General features: G+C 39.2%; 2 protein-coding genes across 8 annotated transcripts; both read left to right on the top strand.

Annotated features, from left to right (window-relative positions):
• The first annotated feature begins 312 nt into the window (after positions 1-312).
• On the top strand, positions 313-8,123 carry hdgfl2 (HDGF like 2). Its single transcript, XM_087783743.1, has 16 exons — positions 313-526; positions 863-939; positions 1,904-2,045; positions 2,205-2,444; positions 2,532-2,651; positions 2,717-2,785; positions 2,844-3,030; positions 3,234-3,327; positions 4,150-4,441; positions 4,503-4,624; positions 4,710-4,777; positions 4,849-4,919; positions 4,988-5,089; positions 5,694-5,850; positions 5,970-6,081; positions 7,326-8,123. Exons 1-16 carry the CDS (start codon positions 455-457, stop codon positions 7,417-7,419), a joined length of 2,019 nt encoding a protein of 672 aa, XP_087639869.1. The 5' UTR covers positions 313-454; the 3' UTR covers positions 7,420-8,123.
• Positions 8,124-9,637: 1,514 nt separating this feature from the next.
• On the top strand, positions 9,638-26,953 carry ap3d1 (adaptor related protein complex 3 subunit delta 1). 7 transcript variants are annotated; one of them, XM_087783745.1, is made up of 35 exons: positions 9,638-9,905; positions 12,463-12,558; positions 12,803-12,883; positions 12,989-13,069; positions 13,147-13,254; positions 13,326-13,455; positions 13,815-13,954; positions 14,194-14,267; positions 14,333-14,382; positions 14,692-14,741; positions 15,057-15,105; positions 16,150-16,295; positions 16,510-16,658; positions 16,739-16,969; positions 17,230-17,461; positions 17,559-17,704; positions 17,830-17,971; positions 18,318-18,389; positions 18,461-18,536; positions 18,628-18,827; positions 19,020-19,093; positions 19,514-19,537; positions 20,254-20,422; positions 20,593-20,733; positions 20,945-20,998; positions 22,166-22,267; positions 22,399-22,557; positions 22,731-22,778; positions 23,205-23,225; positions 23,545-23,734; positions 23,837-23,925; positions 24,097-24,182; positions 24,290-24,411; positions 24,874-24,953; positions 25,079-26,953. In XM_087783745.1, the coding sequence occupies exons 1-35, from the start codon at positions 9,810-9,812 to the stop codon at positions 25,172-25,174; spliced, it is 3,804 nt and encodes a 1,267-aa protein (XP_087639871.1). In that variant the 5' UTR covers positions 9,638-9,809; the 3' UTR covers positions 25,175-26,953. The 7 variants fall into 7 exon arrangements, with proteins under 7 accessions (XP_087639871.1, XP_087639870.1, XP_087639872.1 ...); XM_087783744.1 differs by having other exon boundaries at positions 9,639-9,905; positions 20,590-20,733; XM_087783746.1 differs by having other exon boundaries at positions 9,639-9,905; positions 20,590-20,733; positions 22,166-22,258.
• The last annotated feature ends 96 nt before the right edge of the window (positions 26,954-27,049 follow it).

Raw genomic sequence — 27,049 nt, forward strand, 5'->3', positions numbered from 1 at the left:
TATGAAATACAGAATAAATAAATCATAACATTTTCTACACTCCTTAGGACCCCACTAATGGCAAAAGACCCCTGAGCGTTTGCTTAATTCACAAATGATATCCTACTCTCACATTGATCTGTCACTCCTCTAGCAGACATAAAGGCTACATTACTCTGACCATTAAGAAGCCACAAGAAGAGACAAATCCAGTTTGAAAACAAGGACCAAAAATAAATAAACACTTTCCTACGATTTTTGAGCGTTTTATTCTGGAGGGTTGAAGAAGCCTAATTACCGGAAGTGTGTCGAGTGCAGTCCGCTCTCATTGACGCTACGCTGCCGTTAGCTTTGCTAGCTAAACCCGTCGATTCCAGCTTCCATGTCCACCTAAAAACATCCGCCCGACAGACCACCTCACGCCGCGCAGCGGGACACTTTCCGAGCACGGGCTGCAGGAGACAAAACCGAAACGATGCCGCACAACTTCCAGCCAGGAGACCTTGTGTTCGCCAAAATGAAGGGGTACCCTCACTGGCCAGCCCGGGTAAGCTAGTCCAGCAGCCGGAGAGGATGGACCGAGTCTGCAGCCTGCGGGGGCCGTTTTTACGCTATTAATATAAACACTATTTTCTTGTTGTTGTTCAACTATTTCATTCAAATTGCAAAGTTAGTGACCAGCAATGTTTTCCTAGTGAGTGGGATCGGCCCGAGTCTGCTCGTCCAACAACGCAGTAAACATTGTAAACACGCCGCAGACTTTGTGTGCAAATGATGGAAATATATAAATACAATCTTAAAGTTATTCTTCTCAATGTACAACAGCCACACAACGAAAGGTCTGCATGTTGCTTTATTAAGTCATGTTTTGGTTTCTGTTTAGATTGAAGATGTTGCTGATGGAGCAGTGAAACCTCCACCCAATAAAATACCCATATTCTTCTTTGGGACTCACGAAACGTAAGTATTCATTTAAAATATCATCAATATATAAATGATATATAAAGATGTATAAATCATATTTTTTACTCTCAGGTGTCTGGTAAACTCCTCATGTACCATCCGTTATTTCCCATGACTTCACTAGTCTTAACTTCTTATTTTTATTCCCCTTTTATCAGGGTTCAAGGGCATTACATTTATGAATGAAAAAACACGTCTTGCATCTTATTTTAATTATGATTAGTAAGATTTTATGTTGGTTTAAAAATGTATGTCTGGTAAAATGTATTTATTTATTCAAAATCATTTTCAAATTGACACACAGCCATAACTAACAAAAAGAAACAGCAGATGCATGTTCTACTTCGATGCGGGTCATGTAACAACTTCCTAAAGAGATGTTTGCTTTGAGAAAAATGGGAAGATATAAATGTAATCAGATTTGGATGTTTTTTCTTCTGTAAGTTGTATAACGGGCAACTTTATGCAGGACATTTTTCCTAATCACGCTTGCATTAATAATTTGTTTGTTTCTTTTTTATTTTGGTGGATTGTCAACTTGGTCTTAAATTTCAAATAGAATTAAAATGTCTAAAATATAACTTGTAAGCTGTAATGTAAAACAAACAAAAAAACATTTCCTCTGTCCAGCATCTATTGGTGGCTTGCACAGATTATCTTTACAAATTTTCCATCTACAACTTTTTACGTCGCCAGGGTTAGACAGCTGTGAAGACTATGTTCAAGAGTTAATCATCACATTGATCTGTTGAAACTGTAACCAGGGTCGGTTTACATAATATGAGATGAATGTTTCTCCTGCCAGCCCAGAAACATATTCTAAAATGGTAAACAAACTCTATGACTGACAGTGCTTGTCAGGACAGATCCTGCTGTACGTGTTTTGTCCAGTAGGTGGCAGAGTTCACCTCGTTTTCAAGCACTGTGAGACCTGAGACTTGTTTCTGACTTCTTTCAACAGTGCATTCCTCGCAGCGAAGGATCTTTTTGCCTACGATAAATGTAAAGATCGCTACGGAAAACCCAACAAAAGAAAGGGCTTTAATGAAGGTCTGTGGGAGATACAGAACAATCCACACGCCTCTTACAGTGCACCACCTGTGGTAAGCATTCAATCTTTCTTGGGCAAAAAAGCCCACATTTTAAGATGCAAAATTAAAAATTGAGTGTCTGTTCTAGATTATATCTGATTGTATTTGAGCAGAACTTCAGTGCAAATTGATTTATGTTCAAAAATATCTTGGTGTGGATTCTCTGAGCAGCCAGCGAGCTCATCCGACAGTGAAGGCAACAATGTTGGTGAAGGAAGTGATGAAGAGGAGGAGGAGGAGGAGGAGGAGGAGCAGGTGCAGCAGCAGCAGCCACAGCAGGATGGGGAGGACGACTCTGACGGAGAAGCCCCCGTGCCTAGAAAAGCTGAGTCCGGGAGTGAAGTGAACTCTGATTCTGGGAGTGAAGATCAGGAGCCAGTAGTCAAGAAACGAAAGCCACCGGCTGCAAAGGTAACATCTTACTTTTGTATGCTGCTACCTCGATATAATTGTCATTCTTGAGGTTGACTTTCTTTTCTTCTAAAAACTTCTCTGCAGCGGCCGCCAGCTCCCAAGAAAATAAGACGGTCGTCCAGCGACAACAACGAGGAGAGCGGATCTCCCTCTGGATCAGAAGCCTCCCCGTCACACTCCGAATCTGAGAAGAACAGTGACCAGGTACTTTTGGATGATTCAGGGTTTTGCTCTTAAAAACGGGTCGATGATTCAGGTTTGCTCTACAGGATTTCACTCCAGAGAAAAAGTCTGTAGGGCGTGGAGGGAAAAAAGCCGGAGGAAGAGGAAAGAAACAGGTAAATGATGATGGATGTCGTCGTCTTTCTCAGTTTTAACTCTTTCGTCTGCGTTCAGGTACAGAAAGGATCATCAGATTCAGACTCAGATTCAGGACCGGGGTCAGAGAAGAAGGTGGTAGACAGCGACTCTGAGGACCAGAAGCCTCGGCCGGCCGTGTCCGGCTCAGAATCGCAGTCGGGTTCGAAGTCCGATTCAGACTCTGATGCACCTCCTCGGAAGGCTCCGCCGGCACGCAAGAAAGGTTTCAACAGCTTTTACATTCACTTTTTAAAACATGAATCGTATAGAGAGAAAAACAATAATACATTTAAAAGAGAATGCTTTGGATCAGTTGTAAACTAATATTGTGATTAAATCAAAAAGGTTTTGTGTAGACTTGATGCACTTTTAAAAGCTCCTAACCTGTGTTTGTCTTCATCTTCTCCATTTATTCTCTCAAACCAGCTCCAGAAAAGCCTGCACCAAAGCCTCGAGCTCGCAAACCCAAGCCTGCACCAGCTAAAAAAGCCCGTTCATCTTCCTCTTCCGACAGTGACAGGTAATGTCCCCCAGACATGACGAGGAGATTCAGAACAGATCAAGGTTTAAGACTAACAAGAAAGACATGTGGTTGATGAAGATGTATTTATTGTTTTGAATACTTTTCAACTTCTTAAGACCAGATATTTGTCTTTTATTGTTTTTAGTATAAAGCTAATGTGGATAATAAGGTCTTACAGGTGTCATTTACAACGTTTTATATTATTTGAAGAACAATTAAAACTATAAAACTTGTACATGACAAAGAGTAAAGAATGGAAGTTGTTGAACCGTGCGTTCTGATACATAGTTACATATATATACATGTATATGTAACTATGTATCAGAGCATCACGGTTCTACAACTTGTTTATTATTTTATTTTACTTAATTTAGTCAAGATACATCTCATTACAGCTGGCAAGGAAATGAAATAATGTTTTATTGTTGGTATATTATTGTATTTTAATAATCTCATTTTATTTCATTCATATTTATTCATGGATTTTTATGTGTTCTCATCTCCAGAAGAAGAATTCTGTGTTGTGTTTACAACTCTGGCAATAATCATGAGTCTCATCACAATAACATTCAAAGCACCAACTCAAATAAAAGCAAAGAACTTCCCTGGTTTTCTTACACACTTTCCAATATGATCCTAGTCTCACTACTGCTGAGTGATACGTTTATTCATCAGTCCAGAAGTTGTTGACTCCTAATTTGGTTTGTCAGTGGCTCTGTGTGATGGACCTTGATTAACATTTTCAACCATTCTTCTTTCGGTCAGAGCCACCTCTTCGTACGAAACCTGATTTCTGAATCTCTCTCTCTCTGTGCGCAGTGACAGCGAGCCAGACCGCATCAGCGAGTGGAAGAAACGAGACGAGGAGCGCAAAAGAGAAATAGAGGAGCGGCGGAAAAAGGAGGAGGCCGAGGAGCTCCGTCGAATTCGTGAACGAGAGAAGGAGGAGGAGGAGAAGAAGAAAAAGGAGAAGGAGAGTCGGAAGGACACTGACAGTGACAGCAGCAGCTCTGATGAAGGCGTCGATGAGCACCCACTGAAAAAGTCCAAGAAGCCCCCCCCACCTCCCATCCCAGCGCCCTCGGACTCGGATTCCCCCCCACCAGCCGAGGTATGTTAAGATCAAGAGCTTAATGAGTCTATGATAATAAAACGCTTCCTCTACAAACTAGGCAAAGAAATCCAAAAAGAAAGCAGACGATCATAAAAAGGCTCGAGTAAAAAAGGAGGAGAAAAAGGAAAAAGCACTGAAGGAGAAGAAAGTTCAACGGTCAGAGGAGAGGTCCAGAGCCAGGTACAGTGCCGAGTTGTTAAAACCTCATTAGAAACGCGTCATTAAAGTTTCATGAACAGAGATCACCGCGTTTCCCTTTGTCCAGGTCTAAGCCGGAGAAGCCCAGACGAAAACCAGAGAGGCCTCCCCCGAGGAAGGTGGAGAAGAAAAAAGGTGACCAGGCTCAGCCCGGGGCCTCCAGGAGGAAGTGACAGAATATTAACCCGATTTTTGTGTTCGTTCAGAACCGTCACCGGAGGAGAAGTTACAGAAACTACACACGGATATTAAGTTTGCACTGAAAGTCGACAGCCCTGTGAGTGTCTCGATGCAACATGCTTAGAAGTCTTCATGTCATAAATGTTGACTCGCCCTCTTCCTCAGGACATCGACCGGTGTCTAGAGGCGCTGGACGAGCTCGCGGCTGTGCCTGTTACCAGCCAGATCCTCCACAAAAATGCAGAAGTTATTGCGACACTTAAAAAGGTAATGTCGTTTTTTTACCTTCATCCATTTGATTATTAAACAAAATCAATGTTAAAGAATCAAAGATCAACGTATTTATTGATAATTGCTGCGACTTTTTAATTGTAAAGTGTTGCAAAAGTAAAGGATTGTCAACCCCAAAGTATTTTTTTGAGTCATATCAAGTGCTTAGAAAAGTCCAGCCATCATGTAAATGAATGCAACTGCCATCTCTAAACAAATCTTAAACCAATCATCACAAAAAAATATATTAAAAACATCTACATTCATATAGGGGTGGTTTGCTCTTGGACAAATAACATAAACAATTTAAATCTCCAATTTAACCCTTGTATTGTGTTATGTCTGAGTCAAAGTGACCCGAAGGCCCTAGAACAAATGCGTTTGTGGTATCCCTTGTGTTGTTTTTGGGTCAAGGTAAACGACCTCCCTGGCTGGTCGTTCACCTTGACCCCGATATAACACAAGGGATACCACGAACACATTTGTGTTCGGGCCTTCGGGTCACCTTGACCCTGAGATAACACAAAGATTGAAAGGTTTCCTTACATGTCCTTCCTGTAGCCTTGTGGAGTCCAACTCTCCTGCTCTTGTGTCCGTGTAGATCCGGCGATATAAAGCCAGCAGTGCTGTGATGGAAAAAGCCACCGAGGTCTACAACAAGCTAAAGGTCCGATTTGTAGTGAAGACTGAAGTGGCAGCTCAACCCAAATCTGAGGGAAAGGAAGGAGAAGATGGGAAGATGGACGAAGAGAACAAAGGTATAAAACACTAAATGTGTCCCCAGACGTATGAGAAGTAATAACAGCATTTGTTAGCTTTTATAGTTGTGCGTGCAACATACAGAACTCTGTGTGTAATTGTGTGTGTTTGTTTTCAGATTCTGCTCCAGTCAATGGAGATTCAAAACAAAAAAATGAGAACGAAGATGACAAACCCAAGTCCCCGACTGTTGACGAGAGTAACAACTGTGTCTCGTCAAGTCCAATCAGGTATTGAAAATAAACGGCACAAATGTTGATCCTACTTTTCTGATGTGGATCTCAGCATATATTTTGAGCCATTGTGATCCGAAAAACTAGTCGTTTTTGTCCTTCGCTCCGATCATTTCCTGTCTTTAAGGATTGTTTTGTGTAATTCTATCAATAGAAATGGTTAAAACTGAAGACATAAAAATCCAGGTTTTAGATTTCAATATGGACTCCATGACCTGGAATAATGAGCCTCCACGGCCAGTTGCTTAAAAGTCATCTGATTGGATTTTAGTTATCGGATCGGATTGAATCTTGAAATGTAATGTTCAAAAGGGGAAAGAAGGATTATGAAATTGCAATGGATCATGTAATCTAATCATATTTTTAATCTTGATCAAACCTTAAGTTTGAGTGGATCACTGGACTACTTTGATTAAAAGATCTCAACAGTGGGTACAATTTCAAGGTGTATTCCAGAAAGGAAATGTAGCAAAAGTTAAGAATTAATCAAATAATCAATTTGAAAAAAAGAAAAATGTGTAAATACTTGTGTTTATATGTTGCACTAAACTTTTATCAAGTCTAATAGTGATGGAGTAGATACTTTATTGATCCCCCAGAGGAGAAATAACACATCGATCCATAGAAACATCCATAAATACATGTTAAACAATCAAATAAATACAATAAATACATGTTAAAATGATCTTAATATATAAATGAATACAATCAAATAAATACATTAATACAATAACTAGTTTTAACTGTGTATTGTTTTTGTTTGTTAAAGCGCTTTGTGACCCTGGTCTAGAAAGGCGCTTTAGAAATAACCTTTACTTACTTACTTACCTACCAATTAAACATGTCAGTGTAGTAAAATCAAAATAAAACTAAATGATGATCTTGTCCCCATGAACTCCAGAGTTGAATACAAATGACATTTTCAATATTCTGTGATTCATCACTGTAATAAAAAAAACATAAATCTGAGATAACACTGTCAACATAATTTACTACTCTAATCAAAATAATTTTGAATGTTAACTATTGTACATCACTGGAATCCAAAATCAGAATGAAGCTTTCACTTCCTGTCAGAATTGGTGGCATCAGTGTCCAGTCACATTAGTCATTGTGGTTTAATGTCTTCTTGACCTCCTGACTCCTGCCAGTGCAGAAGAAATCTTCTACACAATTAACCTTAAAAGGGAAAAAAGTCCTTTGAAGCTTCAGTTCAGCAAATCATCTTCTTGCCTCCGTAGACGCAGCCCTGAGAGCCCACGACAGACGAACGAATTCGAAGACACAGAGAAGTCCATTTCTGCTGATATGGAAATGTCACCAGTGGAGAGTTAAAGAGCCTGATGAACTACTGCAGTGGACCAAGAGCTAAAGATGGTGGCCTCACTTTATTCATTATCCCGGAACCGACCCCACAGTGTATTTGATGTGTTCCATGAGTTACAAATACATAATAACCACTTGACAAAATTAATTCAAACACACACACCTGTTTTTGTTTTCTGAGGAGTCGTGATCGTCGTGAACCGCCTTGAGTCCTTCATTACATTACAAATATTGGTAACATTTTTAGCACTTTTACTTGGTCAGAGCTCAGTCTTAAAAGTAAAATCTGATGAAATGAAGACCGTTTTAAACCAGTCACAGTTGGCCTTTTTTTTAATAAACTGAAGACGCTGGCAAAAGCCTGACTATCGGTCTAAATGTAAGCACAGAAGATGAAAAACTGTGGTTTGTGATTCTTTTATACATTTTTTTTATCTAAGAGTAAAACCATGCATTGAGCAACATGGGAAAAGTGAGGTTCTACTATTTTAGTGTTCACATTCGATATATATTATTTTGCTTCCACCCACATGACGTGTCTGCTTGAGTATGTGTGACGAGTAGATTGACAGTCCTGGGCTCACACGTAGCTGCCGCCCTTTTTGACGTTCTCAAGTCGTACGTGCGTTCCGCAGGAGTGTTTTTAGTTCTTTGTAAATTGGAAAAGCATTTCTATCACTTTGTTGAGACATGAATTAAAAATCTCAGCATGGTTTTTGTTTCCATCTCCTTTTTAGTGTTTTGATAAAAGCATGTTATTATAAAGTAGCTGTAAAGTTTATATGTAAATATGTAACACCTATATTCTACATTGAAATGTAAGACGACATACAAATACCTTTTTATTTATACTTTTTTTTACATTGTTTTGTTGAAATATTGGTGAATGTTCAAGCTTTCTTATAAGCTATGATTTAACTCAAAAGGTTTAAACAAGACAAGAGTACATTCCAGTACTTTTGTTCTTTGTAATTGTTATTATTTAATGTAATTATTTGAGGAAATCCTGAGCTTCAATCCAACTGTTGTGGAGGACTTCAAGCTGATGCTTCAATTTATAAAGCTCTTATTTGTAAGATACTAATGACAGAATCATAGCAATTTTTGTAAATTCACAAAATGTATATATTTGGTGACAAATCAGAATTCAAAACTGTACTTTCTCTTCTGTCCTTGACAAATATCATGCTTGAATATCCGTATTTGTGTATAAATAAAGTTAATCAACTTTAACCTATTCTTCATTTTGATGATTTATGTCTTTAATAGTCAGACATTTTCAGCCGATTGTTGATTATTACAATCAAATAATCGGATTAAAAAAAAACAACTTGTAAGGACCCCCCAGGTAACCAAATCAATCCATTGAAGTATAGACTCATATTATACATTTATTCATGACCTTCGTAACAACACATGTAGTCTAAAGCAGAAGTGGATAGTAAAATTTCCCCCCAGGGCCCAGATTATATAATGTGACTTCTGAGGGACCAGCACATCAGGTCAAAAGAGAGAAGGGAAGAGCCAAAATATCATTTAAAACTTTATCAAACAAAGCATGTAATAAAATACATAAAGATCCACTTAAAAAAACTAAAAAATCCAAAAAATTACTAATAAACTTTTAGTATAAAACAAACGTATTGGCTTTTAATGTATACATACCAGAATTAGAAACTTTTTATTTCCAGTGTTGCCAATGAAACAGGTTTTGTTTTTTTTGTCAGTACAGAATAAAAAATTAAATAAGCAATAGAAAAACACAACGAAACACCATCACAGCCATTCTGTTGCCCCTATTTTTGATCTAAATATCACTTATTATGACTCAATATTATTGGGGCAAGACATAAGTATGAGACAGAGAAAAGGTTTTATTTAGATTTAATACAATGATGAACTCAAATAATATATATATCGCTTAAAATATATATTAATTTTTTATTTTAATATTGTATTTATGAACTCCAAAAGTATATATATATATATATATATATATATATATATATATATATATATATATATATATATACTTTTGGAGTTCATAAATACAATCATATGGCCAACAATAAATAAATATATATTTTAAGTGTTTTTAAAAAATAAATAAAGTGTTGTGAAAACTCTGGACTGGAACTTTAATTCCACATGAGATTCTCGCGTAAGACTCGAGTCAGCTGACTCCAGACGCCATTTTGTCAGCCATTTCCTCCACTCATCCATTGCCAGCATCTCTGCGCAGAACAGGACGCCCCGTCTGGTCGCTTCCTCCGCCGGGCTCAGCAGACGACAGCGACGGCCGCAGCTCAGACGCTACTCCCCGGGTGGATGAGAGACAGTGTCGCTGGTCGCTCGGAACCTCCTGGAAGTCGCAGGACCCCGCGGGACGTCAGGCAGTCATGGCACTGAAGATTGTCAAAGGGAGCATCGATCGGATGTTCGATAAAAACCTCCAGGATTTAGTACGTGGCATTCGGAACCACAAGGAAGATGAGGTAAAAAAAAATGACCCACTCGTGACCTCATCTTGTGCGTCTTATTGCTGTTAAATAATGTGTTTTTTTCAACAAAACTGAGCGTCATCCTGTAGCAGCTTAGCTAACATAACATTATTCCCAGCAGCTAACGTTAGCATCAATTAAACCGCTAGCAAACGTAGCTCCTCAGATGCACGACTGCTCCATTATAACCACTGACTTTTGTATTCATCGACATTTCGCACTGGACTTATATTTATTTCGACTAGGAATATTAAACGTATTTTAGTTGCGATGACAGCTAACCTTGCTAACTGACAGCTAGACAGTGAGAGGCATCAACATTTAATAACATAACTGTTTTCAATACCACAAATCTCATTTACAGCCTTTGCTGTTTAAAAAAAACCACAAAAAAAAGCCGGTTGTAATCTTATGATTCGTTGGTTCGAAGTGAGAATGAATGACAAACTCTTTATTGACACTGTTTCTGTTGACAATATAAGTAGTATGTTAAAGTTTAACAAGAGGCTTCAAATGGACGCCCTCCCTTAACGCATATATGCCGACTTGACATAAAAGAAATTGTAATTCCTTTTTATTATTATTCACTTTTGTTGCTTATTCTCACGAGTAACGGTTTTCAACTGCCACTGAAGATCACATTGTCTTTTTAAAACAGGGAAAGAAGTCTATAAACATGTTTATACATTCCTTTCAGTTATAAATAGTCATGTGTATGTCATTAAGTCTATGAGTCTGTTTAATTCAGAATCCTTGAAATTCAACAGAATTGACATTTGAATTTGACATGTCCTCAGGCTCAGAACCTAAATGTATTGACTAAAAGTAATAGAATTTAACAAGATTTTGCTGTGTTGTGTGCGTTCATTATTTAATATTCGGACTATTAACAATCATTCTTAGCATGTGAGTCAACATGTTTACCACTTTTCTTCATTATTGGCTATTTTTCAATTGTAGTTTTGAGTGAATTAGGCACAGCTACCTTAATCTTGATCTCACGTTTGTTAATCTTGAGTTAATGAATTACTCAGTGACTCTCATTTAGTCTAGTATTTAAAACGTTAAACTTAAATTGTTGGTTGAAGCTCAGACTCACAATTTAAGCCTCTATGTCTACACAATTTTCTCTTGTGGATGCTACTGAGTGACTGTGTGCATTGATGGTGTTCTGGGGGGTTTGGTTGTCCACACCTGTCTTAACTTGTAGAGCAGGTGTGAAATCTAGAACTGATGTGCTAAACCTGCTTCCAAAACTTTAATAAATTCCTTGTAAAGCATTGCACTTTTACGGCTGTCAATCATCTGTAGCTGGTAAAAGCAGATTCACTCACAAATGCACATATATTTTTAAGGAACTATGGTCTAGGCCTGGTGTGGATTATGCTGCAAATGCACAGCGTGCTGATGCTTGATGTCTTGATTCAGGCTCTACGTTCTATACGTAACCCAACCTGACAAGCCCAGATAAGGTGCTGGTTGCTCTGCCAACAGTGGACGGTTACCTGAAATATTAATATATGAGGGTGTGTTGACTTTTTACCTGACTACTCCGGTGCCGTTCATGTTTCCATCCGATATTTCGAAAAGGTTTTCCTCTCTTATGACATTTAATATAATGGGATGCGTGCATTTAAAATGTGCGAGATATTTTTAGTTATAAGAATTCTTTTAGACGTGTGACCTCTTCCAGCTGATATTGAACCGCTTATCACTGGTTGACCACAAGTGTGAATGTGTTCATCCACGTCTACGTTGGCCCTATGACAACTATGCAAGTCATTTCGAGTGGTTATTAATGGTGTGACGGGGAAGGACTGAATTGCATGACAGTGGCCAGTGTGTTCCTCCTCTGCCTACGAGCTCACTTCACCATGAGGAGCAGCAAACCAAACACAGCCTCTGCCCTTAAAACCACCTCCCCCTGCCACTCCACTGTCTCATGACCACACACACATGATCGGCACACTCTCCTACTCGACTTGGCTATATGCATTCACTTGTCATTACAGCCTCATGCATTGTTGAATGTCCCTTCATTTCACATGACGCCTTATTTAATGAATACACTCTGCTACTATTAATAAAAAACAATACAATGTACCTTTTGCAGTTAAATAATTTGGACTTTTTTTAAACTTTACCTCACACAACTTATTTCACTTCTGTATGAAAGCTAATGTTCAGGTTAAAACACACTTAACTTTATATGAACCAGAATGTATTTCCCTTTTTCATGCTTAAGTGCATGAAAGTGCTGACTGTAAAAAAAATTGTCTGGAAAAGAAAATGCTGTGTCTGTTTATTGTTGACAAAAAAACACAAGCTGGACCAATTCAATTTGAGTTAGATTCTGGATCTCTATCCATTAGGTGGAGATATGATGTCATCTGTAGACGTTTCTATCAGGGAAAAGACTTTTCCATCGACCTTAATGTTCACAAAGAACAATTCTCCGACTTGTTTGTGCTGCACTGGAGCAACAATTGACATCTCTCTGCCTAATCTAATCTGATCCCTCTGTGTTTTTCCCTCTCTGTGTCGGCCTCAGGCGAAATACATCTCCACCTGCATCGATGAGATCAAGCAGGAGCTCAAGCAAGACAACATCGCTGTCAAAGCTAATGCAGTCTGCAAGCTCACCTACGTAAGCTCTCCTCAGACTTCTCAAGTGTTAACTGATTCCGTCTGTCCTTGATGTCTGCTCAGTGTGACCTTAGTGGAATGACCATTTATTTGGTAATAGTTTTGACCATTTCTTTAATCAAGTAAGAAAATGGAATAATCATACACAAATATTACGCTGGAAAATTAAGAGTAGAGATCAAATTGAAACTTTTATAATTTAACTTGCCCTAGTTTCATTCTTTATTACGATCTCACCATTTCAGCTTCAGATGCTTGGCTACGACGTCAGCTGGGCCGCATTCAACATCGTTGAAGTCATGAGCTCCTCCAAGTTTACATACAAGGTACAGCCGGTCTGATCGTGATTTTCAGTGTTAAAATGAATTCTAATTCTTAACCATAATCCCTGAAAACATTTCATTAAATGAACGGAATCTTGCTGTTGACAGAGGATAGGCTACCTGGCGGCTTCTCAGTGCTTCCATGAAAGCACGGATGTCATCATGCTGACCACAAATCAGATCAGAAAGGTCAGTGTTGCTGCATGAACACGTCTCTTCGTTCTTCCTACTCATGCCTTCATTCTCTTGTTTAATTCTCATCCCAGGATCTTAGCAGTCCTAGTCAGTATGACACAGGTGTTGCCCTCACTGGCCTCTCTTGCTTTGTGACCCCCGACTTGGCACGTGACCTGGCCAATGACATCATGACCCTGGTGAGCCAAAATGTTTAGCAGATCGCGTGTCTCACGATGGAGTATCACTTTTAAAATGTTTTTCCCTGCAGATGTCTCACACTAAACCCTATATCAGGAAAAAAGCTGTGCTCATAATGTACAAGGTGTTTTTGAAGTACCCAGAGTCCCTGCGACCTGCTTTCCCAAGGCTGAAGGAAAAACTAGAAGACCCAGATCCAGGTAGGCCATGGACCTTCTGTACAGTCAAAAGGAGAAATGGTGCAGCTTTGTCTTTGTCACTAGTTCTCTGGTCTGGCATTCTCTTCTACCTGCGCTATGAATTATTTATCATCCAAGAATGGTAGGATTGACAAGGGCTCGGTTGCCGTGTCATTATAACTACCAGATAACAGACTTGTATCTATGAAGCGCCTCATGTGATGTATGTTGTATTAGATTCCTCAGTGTTTTTTTCATTGGTGTTTAATAATACCTTTCAAATGCAAGGTTTGGTTAAAATCCACATGTTTTAAAAGAAGTGTTGCTATTTTTTTCCTCGCATCATTTTATATGAACTTCATGTCACGTCTCCACTTCAGGTGTCCAGTCGGCTGCAGTAAATGTCATATGTGAGCTCGCTCGTAGGAATCCCAAGAACTACCTGTCTCTGGCTCCACTGTTCTTTAAACTCATGACATCATCCACTAACAACTGGGTCCTCATTAAGATCATTAAGCTGGTAAGTCAACGGGCCAATGCAAACATAATTTTTTCAGGCCATGAAAGTAGACTGATAGATTTACACTGCTGGTGGAACTAGTTGCTAAGCTTGTTAGACTTCTCTGACCTATGAAGGTGCAACTCTTGATTTACCAATGAAAGGGTAGATTTCAAGGTCGTTGTTGCAGAGATATCATCAAGTGATTACAATTGTTGAATGGACTAAGACTGATTTTGATGGTTTTTTTTTTTTTACAGTTTGGCGCACTCACACCTTTAGAGCCACGGCTGGGAAAGAAGCTGATCGAACCTCTGACTAATCTCATTCACAGGTAAGCTGTCACTTTTTATTTCTCTTGATTACTGTGAGTGTAACGATTGGCGTCTCTCTCTGCAGCACGTCGGCCATGTCTCTGCTGTATGAGTGTGTCAACACCGTCATTGCAGGTCAGTACAAATATTGTAGTTTTATAGAGGTTTTTCTAATTACTTTTTTATAAACTGCTGAAAGATCTCTACGTTTGTTATGTTTGTAAAACTTTGTGGTCAGAATGTCACTATATTCCTTTTAATTTTAGAACTGATAATATGGTCAATTTAAAATTATTTTATCAAATAATTATACTACGAAAAAGCTCAAATCAACTTTAAGCTAAATGTTGTTTTTGTATCTCTCAATCTATGGATATGCTGTTTCATTAACGTTTTAAAGAGTGTTTTTTATTTCCATGTAAATCTTTTCATCTCTTGTTTTAGTGTTGATCTCTCTGTCATCTGGGATGCCGAACCACAGTGCTAGTATCCAGGTATGAATCTTTTAGTAAGCCATGTTGAAATATCGTGAACACATGTCATCTACTATTTTGTACATGGTTTCCTAATGCATGCTTTTTCCGTTTCTATCTTTTGTCTTTCCTTGACTATCTTTAGAGTATCCATTTGCAAGATCATTCTCATTCAGGTTCATATTATTGGTCAAGAAGACAATCAGTTTCTACATCTTGCAACCTTTTTCTTCATCACGTCATTTTTTCAACACTTGACAAGAATTATACTTTCTAGTAATGTGGCAATAACAACTCTTTCCCTCTCCCCCCTGTCCACCTTCTTCTCTTCCGCAGCTCTGTGTCCAAAAGCTACGAATCCTGATTGAAGACTCGGACCAGAACTGTGAGCCCTCTGTCAATGCCTGCAGTTTGTCATTTTCTCATTGTCTGCGTGTTTCTGACTTGAGCAGTCCATCCTGTTTAGACGACTTAGTCCCCATGGTTCTGGATAACTCGACATTGAATCGCTGCCCAGTTTTCCAAATTGGCTTTGGCTTGCCAACTATTGACATCGTGACCAGTCTGTGGTGAAAAAACTTGGTTCATCACTTGAGATAACTACACAACAAACCTGGAGCCTGATACTTTACTTAAGATCAAATTTGGATCAGCTTTGTTAACATGGTTAACATATCTAGAAACCAGTGAATTAGTGTTGTCCTGTAGAACATTGAACCAGCTTTTGGGTTTTAAGTTATTTTGTCAGTGGAAATCAAGAGTTTAATATTGTTGAATGACCTGTTTTAGTTTAAGTTCGAGTTACCCTGGACTTCCCTCCTGTAGATGGTTGTTTGATTGTAGAAGGTAGTTTGTAGCAGAGTGATTTTAAAGTGTTTTTAAATATATGTTTTGTTTCTTCTCTGAATGTAGGCCTTTATAGGGCTGGGCTTGATAAAATATAACTTTTACTAATATTAGTTAAAGATTTTACTTGTATGAACAATATCTTCATTGACCATGTTCCTCATTGGTCAGATGTTCATTTATCATTGTCACATGAAGCGATTATTTCTCTGAACATTCATCATGTTACTACAACCAAGCCTTTTACTTCGATGTATTCTGGGATCTTCCCTTTTTCAGCCTGGATCAGTAATTGATCAATCCAAGAGCCTTTTATAGAACAAGTGCTGAACAGAACACTGTGATTCAGCAGTTGCATTTTTCCTGTGTGTATGTTGTGTGTCTGTGATTGTTTCCTTTCATTGATCTGCTTTTTTTGTGTTTTCTCTTCTTTATTTGTCAATATTTCTGACTTTTTGGCACTTGTGTATAGAAGCATCTTTCTTTACATTACATTCTTAGACGTTGTTGGTCTTCATAACAAGATAAAGCAGCCGTATTTAAATAGAGTATTGAATAACTGTTCATCGATCTCTCCATATAGTGAAGTACCTTGGGCTTCTAGCAATGTCCAAAATCTTGAAAACGCACCCGAAGTCAGTCCAAAGTCACAAAGACCTGATCCTCCAGTGTTTGGATGACAAGGATGAGTCCATTCGCCTAAGAGCTTTGGATCTACTCTATGGGATGGTGAGACTGATATCATATTTGTTCACACTGAAGAAACTGTCACCGAAGTTAAGATACACACAAACAGTTTTACATTTAAGGAAGATACACAAAACTTAGAAAAAGAAAGAATCTGATTATGTTCCTTAATACATGAATTTTAGTCACATATTCACTGTCAGTTTGTGTTTTATATACAGTTCAAATGTCAATACTACGTATACTAAATGTGCAGGTTTCCAAGAAGAACCTCATGGAGATTGTGAAGAAGCTAATGTTGCATGTAGACAAAGCTGAAGGAACGACCTACAGAGACGAGCTGCTCACCAAGATCATCGACATCTGTAGTCAGAGCAACTACCAGTACATCACTAACTTTGAATGGTCAGTTTGACACGACACATGACCTCAAGATCCTTGTTGTCCAGCTGCCTGTTATTTACCTGCACGTCTGTGTTTTACAGGTACATCAGCATCCTGGTGGAGCTGACCCGATTGGAGGGAACAAGGCACGGACACCTCATTGCCTCTCAGATGCTGGACGTAGCTATACGGGTGAAGGCTATCCGGGTTTTCGCTGTAGCCCAGATGGCCACTCTGCTGGACAATGCCCACCTTTTGACCGGCAACATGCAGCGGAACGGCATCTGTGAAGTCTTGTATGCAGCAGCCTGGATCTGTGGCGAGTTCTCAGAGTAAGTTTGTTTTGCTAATTCGTTTTTTCATTGATGGTTGAACAATGGCCTTTTATTTACTAAAATAAGTTTCTGTTTTCACACTCAACAAAGATTTGAACTTGATCGATTTGAATGACTTGATTAAACTTTTTGTTTTATTGTAAACGAAAATGCTTATTTTGCAAAAAGTTGCTTTAAATTTGAATGTTACCTTTGACTTTTGTGAACATAATCTGTGCATCAATAACATTGGGAACATGATATCTAAATCTATTTAGACACCTGGAGAACCCGTTGCAGACATTGGAGGCCATGCTTCGTCCAAAGGTAGCCACTCTACCAGGCCATATCCAGGCTGTGTACGTCCAGAATGCAGCAAAGCTGTTTGCCACTGTGCTGAAAAGTGAAGAGGGAAACACGGAGAGCACGACTGCACAGGAAACCAGCCAGCTTATGATCGAGAGGCTGCCCCTGTTTGTTCAGAGCGCCAACCTGGAGGTCCAGGAGAGGGTAAGATAAAACTGTACCTTTCAAAATACAAGATGAGCGATGCAGAAATATGGGAATTTCTTGTCCAACTCTGGTATATGTTGACTCTCATTTGTAGGCTTCCTGTATCCTGCAACTGGTGAAGTACATCCAGAAGTTGCAGCAGAAAGATGTCGAGGTATCAGAGGAGGTCACTGCGTTGTTTGCTGGAGAACTCAACCCTGTAGCCCCAAAGGCACAGAAGAAAGTGCCTGTTCCTGAAGGGTAGATTTTCTGCTTTTTTTACCCACTTAAATGACTTAAATTCTAGCACTACCATTTATTATCCATTTAATGTTATTGTGTTGATTGTGTTGATTCATTCTTGATCATTCAACTTATGTGTGCAGCCTGGACTTGGACGCCTGGATCAACGAGCCTCCATCGGAGAGTGAATCTGAGGATGAGCAGCCAAAGGCTATTTTCACCAAGGAGGAGCCCAAACATTCCCGCACCCGTCATACTGAAGTCGATGAGAAGGAGCTCGCGAAGGTACGATTCTCTGCTCTCTTGACGCAAGTTCTGTCCTGGCGTTCACTTCACAGACAAACCAAAGACCAATAGATGAACGAGTTTAAATGCACCAGAGAAAGTACTTTAAATAAGAATAAGTACACTTTTAAATAGTTCATCAATAATATGTTCAATAACAAATTTAATTAATTAATTATTCTTATTCATTGAAGTTTCATTACTATTTAAACTCCAAATACTAGTACTAATAATGGTTCTCTGATACAATGTTAGATGTTTATGCTTGTTTATAATTTGGTACCTACCAGTTAAAACGTCTTTGTATAATAAACTGTCTTATTTGTGAATGTATGTATTTTTCCAGAGAAGAGAAGCCAGAAAGCAAGAACAAGCCAACAACCCATTCTATATCAAGGCCTCCCCATCATCTCAAAAGGTGCTTTTTTTGTGAGGAGGTATTATGCCTAAGTGTCTTTTATTATCTCAACATATGTTTTTGTTCTACAGGTTTACCAGGAATCCCTAGGAGTGGAGCACATTCCTGTTGTGCAGATTGACCTCAGTGTGCCTCTCAAAGTCCCCGGTGAGTCGTCCTTGACTCACTCACTGTCCTGAAAGATGTACAGATGAAATGAATGTAGTGCGGTATTGAAGTCGTCCTGACTGTTCCACAGGTCTGCCGATGTCCGACCAATATGTAAAGCTTGAAGAAGAACGCAGGCAGAAAGAGAGGGCTGAAAAGAAGAAGAAGGAAAAGAAGAAGAGGAAAGAGAAACACGGTAAACGCGGAAAGAGACATGATTCTGGTCCGGAGAGTGAAGAGGACATCACGCCTGCTCATATGGTCGACATTGTCACTGAGGAAATGCCAGAGGTAATTCCTCCAATATTAAAAGCCCACAGTTCATGTTGAACAGACGGGAAAATTGAATTTGACCTGCAAGCGAGTCCAACTAAAAATAGAAATAGCATCTATGTTTTAGATTTAAATGGCTGCTTCAGTAATTTATGTAATAATTCAATTATGTTTTGTAATTGTGAATCGTTTTCAATCTCCCTGTTTTAGAATGCCTTACCTAGTGATGATGATGACAAAGATCCCAACGACCCTCACAAGGCTCTGGACATCGACTTGGACAAGTGAGTTTCCTACCAACGTTGAATTTGCTCTTGAAGAACGAATCTATCGAAGATTAAGTGTGTCCTCTTTGTGTTGATTTTCTTAATGTTCAAATTTACAGACCAAAGAAGGTCAAAGCATTTACGGAGAGTCATTGCTGTTATCGTTTTTTCATTTTATTTTTCTCGTGGTCTTCACCATAGATGGATTGATGAATAGATGGACTTTATTAATACAAGCACAGTTCGTATCTTATAAAGACTGAGGGAATCCAGGCCTCCATTCTTTAACACTCTCTTCCAGTTATAGTCATGTAACCGTTTTCTGAGCTTCCTAATCCACAGTTTTCCTACTGAAAGTAGGTTTCCTTCTCAGAATTTTGCTTTCTCTTTCCTTTCCTTGCCTACACACACACCAATAACTGTCCATTTGTCGGGCAGCTTGTTGGAGATGGCTGGGCGTAGGTAAGTTTTCCCTCCAGCGTCAAGGCCTAGGCTCCAACTGCACATGGCTTCCTCCTTCCTTGCTTCTTTTATTAACCCACATAACTTGTATTTATCAGCATATTTACACCCCTGTTGCTACCTTTCTTTTGGGTACTTACATTTATCAAATTTCACCGTCGTTGATAAGTTCCTCAACCTTACAGTGATGTGACGAAGATATTAATGGATGAACTAAACAATAAAATATTTGATATTTCTCTCATTAAATTTAATGAATCGCCTTAATGTTCTCCTATGCCATCATGGCTGAAACAACAAGTGCATGTGCATGTGCTTTATATTAGACCGACAGATATTTAGCCTAATGTTTAAAATAAATAAATAAAATTGAGAACCTGTCCTGGGTATTTTGTGCTGCTGGGATGAATGAAATTATGCTGCCCTTGAATTGTTAATTCTTCAACTGTAACTAAGGGTTCAACAGCACTGCAGTCTTGTTACTGATCATTATTTGAGTGTAACTAAAAATCAAAGTAATCTATTACTCAAGTGCAAGTGCATGTGATGGTTACTAGTAGTGGTAATGCTGTAGATCAGTGGTTTGAAAAAAGATGCGTCTCTTGCATGGTGAACATACATTAGCTCTATTGCATTTACTGTAGTAACCGTATGGGGCAGTGCATATCACAATGAGTTATTTCCTAATGTGGTATTCTGTGCTTGTCTTTGTCCAGGCCACTCGCAGACAGTGAGAAGCTTCCTGTCAGGGCTCACCGCCCAGCAGAGATTCTAAAAAGCCCAGCAGATGAGGAGGAAGCAGAGAGCGGTACGTCGCAGGAGCCTAGGAAGAAGAGCAGTAAGGATAAGAGGGAAAAGAAGAAGGACAAAGACCGAGACAGGAAGGTAAGAGAATTGTATTCTTTGCTCTCTTCTTATTGGTATTAATTTATGTATGTTTGGTATTTTCTGGCACCTTAAATGAAAAAAACAATGGAGTCTTTTTTTAAATGATTGTTTATATATATCTTTGCCATTGACTTGAGTCGTGCTGCTGTTTTATCTAACTTCAGAAGAGCAAGGAGGAGAAGAAGAAGAAGAAGCATAAACATGAAGCTAAAGAAGAGGATCTTCTCGGGGTCCAAGGGGACGAGCCGGCGGTCCAGTCCGAAGAGATCATTGAGATGGAAGCTCCTCCCACTTCGTCCACTGCTGAGGTACGTTCGACTCACGACTACACAACCGGTCGAGTTAATGAAGTCTAGGACTCCGGGAAGGGTTTCTTCTCTAGCAAAAGTATGAGACCGATTGCACATGTCTGTTTCAAATATTTGATTGAGTAAAATAAATTGAGCAAGAAATATTCTCTCAGTCTGCAAACATGAACCACAATAAGATGTAGAACTTGTGTGGCACTTCCTCTTCTAGGTTTCGGATCTGGATTTCTGGCTGTCAAATGCTCCAGTGCCCTCTAACACAAAGGTTGAGTCACTCCCCTCATCTCTTCACAGTTCCACTCAGGAAACATGAATCATCGATTACATCATTTTGACCATCTTATCCTTTCTTTTCACTATGAATAAATCGTTGATCATCTTACACACTTCATCCCTGGAATCAAATGTCTCTTTCCCACAGGTCATAACATTTGATATATTTTGACTTTCTTAGTTCATGCATGTTTTTGTCTGTCGTGGCCTGATTATATCCTCGTACACGTTCGTCTCACTTTGCTGTTTTTTCTCCACAGCTTTGATTTGCTTGTTTAACATGAAGTATTTATGTGTAGTGGATGGTTTTGTGGTTGTTGTCATACTTGCATATGTGCACCAGAGATCTGGGACATGAGATATCTCTGGGTACTGCGGTCGCTACATTATCATCCCTTTTCTTGATGTTTCCTTCTTGTAACATGTGGAAGTTACTCTGAAAGTTTTACTTGTCAAAGTGATAACTGATCACTGAGTGTATTTGTATGTGCTGTCTGTGTAGTTTGTATACTTTTGACCTTTTTTTTGCGTATGATGAATTTAACCTAGAAACCAAAGCTCCTGAAAATATGTCAAAACTGAGCGGGCCATGTTGTGGATCTGTTCGACAGCATACATGTTGTTCCATCTGGATTCAAATGTAACCGTTTGATCAATTCAGACATAAATACTTTCAGTTTAACACAGACCATTTGAGATGACATTTAAAAGCCCTATTTAATACAAATTTTATTAAATGTATATAAGTTCCCAGTGAAGGTCTCAAGTTTTTTGTTATAAGAAAACAATTACTAAGAATTCTTATTTAAATCTGATCTTTTTAAGACCTTTTTTTGCAATGTAACCCAAAAGTATAATAATAATGATAATAATTTGAATACATCCTTAAACGGTAACAATTGTGAATAAGAAATGTAATTCCATCAAAATCCAAGCCTAGTATCAAATACCAAATATATCTTATTTAGGTCTTTAAATGGCTACAAGTTTTGAACAAGTAACTTATATGTGTTGACTTATTCTCTGAACATTTGTTTCTTGCGTCCAGATGGTTATAAAGTCATTGATTAAGATACATTAGTTTAGTAGATGCTGGTCAAGCTCCAGTTGCCTGCTCTTTACACCCTGATGGTTTACTTTAGTTTCTATCTCTGATTAGGAATCAATGCCAGCAACAGAAGCAGCTGCAGAACCCAAATCGGCCTCTGGCATAACGGCAGATTCTGAGGCAGATGAGCCCAAAGAAACTGAGGTGGAACCTGTGAGTCAGCATTTATTATTTTACACAAACCTGCATGAACAACTCGCCCAAGTGACATCGCTTAATTATTTCCGTCTACCATTAGATTCCTGCGTTTTTGTCTCTGAACAACTGTCTCTTTTGGTGGTTAGAAGTCGTCCAAACTCAAGAAGAAGAAGCAGAAAAAGGAGAAGGAAGACAAGGACAAGAAGAAGAAGAAGAAACATCACCACCATCATCGCAACAGTGAAGGAGGCGAAGGATCGGTCCAAAATGGCACAGTAGAAGAAGAAGAAGAAGAGCCTCTGCCGGTGAGTCATTGAGATGTGCAGTGTAGAGAAACGAAAAGAAAGGTGTTGTTTTTGAAGCTGCTCAGTTCACAAGCATTTCAAATATTCCTCGTCCATATTGTCTGCCGTCGTCTTTCCTGCATACTAAGCAGCAGTGAACACCTGAACTGACATGAACCCATCTCTACTTTCAGCCCATGTCCAACTACTGCCTGTTGGCTGAGAACTCCTACATCAAAGTGGTGAGTGACGCAGCTGAAGAATATTCTCTATTACTATTTTCACTTTTCAAAGGACAAGAACAGCATGTTTAAATAAAGTATTTAACTCAAATATCAACATTTATGACACCCAGTATCGCATGATTCAAATATTGAATTCAAAGGTTCTTCAAGATAAAGAAGGCTTTTCAAATTATTTCTGTTTTAATGGTAACTTTTAACCATTAATGAACTAATTGCAATTCATACTCAAAACTTCTTCTTTGATTTAATTCCTAAATGTTTGACCATCACCAACAACTGCTGTATCCTCTGATCCGATATTAGACTCGTAATAACCAAAAGCCTTCATTTAAAGCCGTGTAGTTCCTGCCTAAAGATGGCACACGCCAGCGTTTAATATTCAAACGGCTCACACCAAAACACTTCTTTTCTCCTTCTCTCAAGGTGATGGAGGATGTCGATAAGGTATTATTGGTCGTGTTTACTGCGTTGTTTTTCTTCTTCTAGTGTTGTTCCTGTGTTCCTCTGTTTTCTCGGTCTCTGGACAAACTGAGTGGTTAACAAAGCTTTGTCGTTTACTAACGATGCTTCAGTTCTGACAACTTCATGTGTTTGGATTGGTTTCTGGGAACCAATGATGTGTGGTTTGCTGCTGGGTGGTTTGCTCTGTTGACACCATGACGCTCATGTCAATCCATGGAAGAAAGTTTTCCACTTATGGAGAGAATGAACCTTATTTTTCAATTATGAAATATTGAATATGTTTTCATGTCTATCCTCGCAGGTGTATGACATCCAGGGGAACTTGCAAGATGGAAGTCAAGTTGTTGTGTCTGTTATTTTTGAAAACAAGTGCGACGGTTTCCTCAAATCAATGGAGTTCAACGTCCTGGACTCTCTCAACTCCAAACTACAGAGGCCAGAAGGGGCCGGACCACATGACGGTCTCGCGGTTCCCTTCCAGCTTCCACCGGGTCAGTGATGTTCCACGAGAGGCAACTGATTAATGTTACGAAGTTGGTCTCGGTTTATTATCGTTGAAGAGTCGAGCTAATACAAAGTCTCTTTTCTTCCAGGTGTTTCCAACGAAGCCCGGTTTGTGTTTACTGTTCAAAGCATCGTGATGCCACAGAAACTGAAGGGAACGCTGGCCTTTATTGTCAAGGTAGATCACACACACACACACTTTTTTATTTTTATGATTGTCACAATTGCAACATGTGGGTGGCTCTCTGTCAGAGTGAAATAACAGAATATGACCACATGTCACTTGAAAAATAAACCCTAAGCATCTTATTTATTCAAAGTCTTCACACGATCACACTCCTCCCCACAGAACGAGGACTCCTCAACTCATGAAAAACTGGACTTTAAACTGCACTTTACCTGCACCTCCTACCTAATCACTACTCCATGCTACAGGTTAGCGAAGCAACAATCCACAATGTTACCTATTTTTAAAATACTGTAACTTGTATAGTAAATGTTTGTCATCATGTAATTGTGATAATTGTGTCTCTGTCGACAAGTGATGCGTTCGCGAAGCTCTTGGAGTCCGGGGATCTAAAGAGCAGCTCAGTGAAACTGGAAGGAGTCATCATGCCCTTCCACCACCTCTTAGCCAGGGTCTGCTTCCACCACCACTTCTCTGGTTTGTGTTAGATTTTGACTTCATACATTCATCCATCTTCACCACTTAGACAATGTTTCAGGCCATAGTAGTAGCAGCAGCAGCAGGAAAAACGGCCAGACTTTTAACAGAGTCCTCCTCTAGTTCTTAATGCAACTGATGGTCTGGTGTTTTCTGAGGTGTCTCACAAGAAAAGTTCAGTATTGCTGTGCAGATGTTGAGAAATAATAATTGAAAAGAAAGGATCTTTTTTTTTGCCTAAATCTTATTTTTAATCAAGTTCCTCATTTATTCAGAGAAAAATCACTGCATGGTCCGTAATCTATGAAGCTGTAGTTCCTTAATGACATGAGAACTTCTAAGCGTGAACCCTGAAGGACTTGTCATCTTCGTTCTTCATTATAACATAACACACCTTATTTATTGATGTGAATGTTGTTCTGGCATGTTTCATAGTGACGTATTTGTCGTCTTGTTCTCTAGTCGTGGAGAGAATCGACTCCTGCGCCTCCATGTATAGCAGATCTATCCAGGGTCACCATGTTTGTCTGCTGGTGAAAACTGTGAGTAAAGCCATCGGCATTTCCTCACTCGTGAGGTTCAAAAAAACAATCTCCCTAAAAGTGTTTCCAGCCACAAGTTCATAACCTTGACGACGATTTTTTTTCCTCTCTCTCCTGCCCCTCAGTCTGGTCAGACCGTGTCCATCGACGCTAAATGTGACGAGCCGACGCTGCTCGGGAATGTGCTGGATGAGATCAAGCAGACCTTCTCTCAGTGCTGATTGTGTTGAGTGTCGTCCCTGGTCGCCCCCTGAACGTTCACACCAGCCCTTCCTTCACCAACACAGCTTTCACCTATTTATTAGCCCAGAGAATCTCAACTGTTCACTCCTCTCACTTTATTTTCCTGGCTCTGTGGTCACCTCTCGATGATGTGGACTGTTTCTTTGCTTTGTCTCTTTTGCAACGCACTTTCTATTCAATATCCTGTTTTTTTTGTTTTTTTCAAACGCTGCACCGTCACTCGCTTCCTGTTTCAAACTCCTTCAGCTCGTGGCAGTATCGTATGTGACAACTGGACTATTACTGTTAAAGGCTGAATGGGTTTTTTTTCTGTTTCGTCACGTCCTGTTTTTTTCCATTAAGAGCTCAATGCTACTTTCTTGTTTACAACATGAAACGGTGTTTCACTCGCCCTCAGACCCGGTCTTGGCTGGAAGCAGAGACACATTCCTGCTCACCCTTCTTCGGCCCCCTGCCGCGAGAAAAGATGTAACCAAAGTTGAAGGAAGTTGGTATTTAGTCAGAGCCACTGACCTACTCGTCTTTTGGCTCGGAGAACATGTCTTTGCTGCTCAGTTTGACTCCATCTCTGTGACTTTGTTCTTTAAGATTTCCTCAAAGCTCCACGTCTTCGGTTTTAAAGACTTCTGTTATTACCTTGTGGTTAATAAGTAAAGTCACTATTGATTAATCCATCGCTCTAGACTCTTAATAGTTGATTGTAGATAATATGAAGATGATGGAGTACAACATGATGCTGTTGGCATTCACTGGAAACCACCTTCTCTGTATGAACCAGTAGCTTAAGCTAAGGCGAGGTTAACATCTGTATTTTGGAAGCTGAGATCAAAACTTCTCAAAATTACTATCAGACGACAAGGTTTGCAGGATGGAGCAGATGTGTCTTGACATCCCGCCCCCCCCACCCCACTGACCGCTGAGGACGTTTGTATAACACATGTTGACATCATGTTTCATCGATCCTTAAACTGCCTTGTCACTTTTTTTATAAATGTAATGAGCTGTGTTTGATCAAGAAACTCCTAGAACTGGCTGAGGTACTCGTTCAGCTCGGTGCACAGCAGTCTCGTGGTAGCCACTTTAAACGGTAGCGTTCGATACTAACACTCTTCTTTCTGCTACAGTCACATGAAATCATCTCATTTAGTCTTTTTTTTCTCCTTTCAAACCTTGTCAGCAGTAATTCCAAAACATCTTTAGAAAGAGCAAATGTCGGAACGACTGATTGGCGAAGCGTGTCCTCCAATCACATGCATAATATTTGATTCAAGTTTGTATAATGCATGATTTCGAATGTAAACTGTTTTTAGTTTCCTTCTTTTCTGTTTCTCACAGGAAAAAAAAACTTGTCATTCCATTTCGTTCTTTTGTTTTTCTAATGATTTGACGATTGTGTTTTTTGATGGACTTGTGTTTTTATCTTCGATTAGTTCAGACCATCAAGGTGATGTTGTTGAATGTTTTTAAATTATTGCAAACGGCAAAATGGAGGGAGGTCGTGTTCAGGGTTGGGGGTGAAAAGGTCACATGAGTTGGTGAACTGAGACCGTCTTCATCGCTCCATCGGTTCATTTGTAGTGAGTTTGGCTTGTAACATTGAAATACAGTATATACTTGTCTGACAGAGTTTTTGACAGTCCTATCTCTGTTTCTCCATACTCGACTCCCCCCCGCTGTAAAATGTTTAAAAGGGGACATAAATTATATTCATTCCCTTTAAACTAAATGCCCAAATAAAAAAAAATGCTGTACGATTATTTGTGGTCAAGTTTTGTTTATAGAAAGTATAGAAATATGAATGTAAATAAATGCTAATAAAAGTAAAACTTTATATTAGAATAGAATAGAATAGA

This window comes from Callionymus lyra, chromosome 2, assembly GCF_982586985.1.
Source record: "Callionymus lyra chromosome 2, fCalLyr1.hap1.1, whole genome shotgun sequence".
Lineage (NCBI taxonomy): Eukaryota > Metazoa > Chordata > Actinopteri > Syngnathiformes > Callionymidae > Callionymus > Callionymus lyra.

What these genes read in the sequence shown, in the direction of transcription:
- hdgfl2 (XM_087783743.1), top strand. Translation starts at nt 455, where the DNA reads ATGCCGCACAACTTCCAGCCAGGAGACCTTGTGTTCGCCAAAATGAAG. An exon ending in GAGGAAGAGGAAAGAAACAG is followed by an intron (nt 2,786 to 2,843) that starts GTAAATGATGAT and finishes GTCTGCGTTCAG; the next exon opens with GTACAGAAAGGATCATCAGA. An exon ending in GAAGGTGGAGAAGAAAAAAG is followed by an intron (nt 4,778 to 4,848) that starts GTGACCAGGCTC and finishes GTGTTCGTTCAG; the next exon opens with AACCGTCACCGGAGGAGAAG.
- ap3d1 (XM_087783744.1), top strand. Translation starts at nt 9,810, where the DNA reads ATGGCACTGAAGATTGTCAAAGGGAGCATCGATCGGATGTTCGATAAA. An exon ending in CCTCCAAGTTTACATACAAG is followed by an intron (nt 12,884 to 12,988) that starts GTACAGCCGGTC and finishes TGCTGTTGACAG; the next exon opens with AGGATAGGCTACCTGGCGGC. An exon ending in ATCTGTGGCGAGTTCTCAGA is followed by an intron (nt 16,970 to 17,229) that starts GTAAGTTTGTTT and finishes AAATCTATTTAG; the next exon opens with ACACCTGGAGAACCCGTTGC.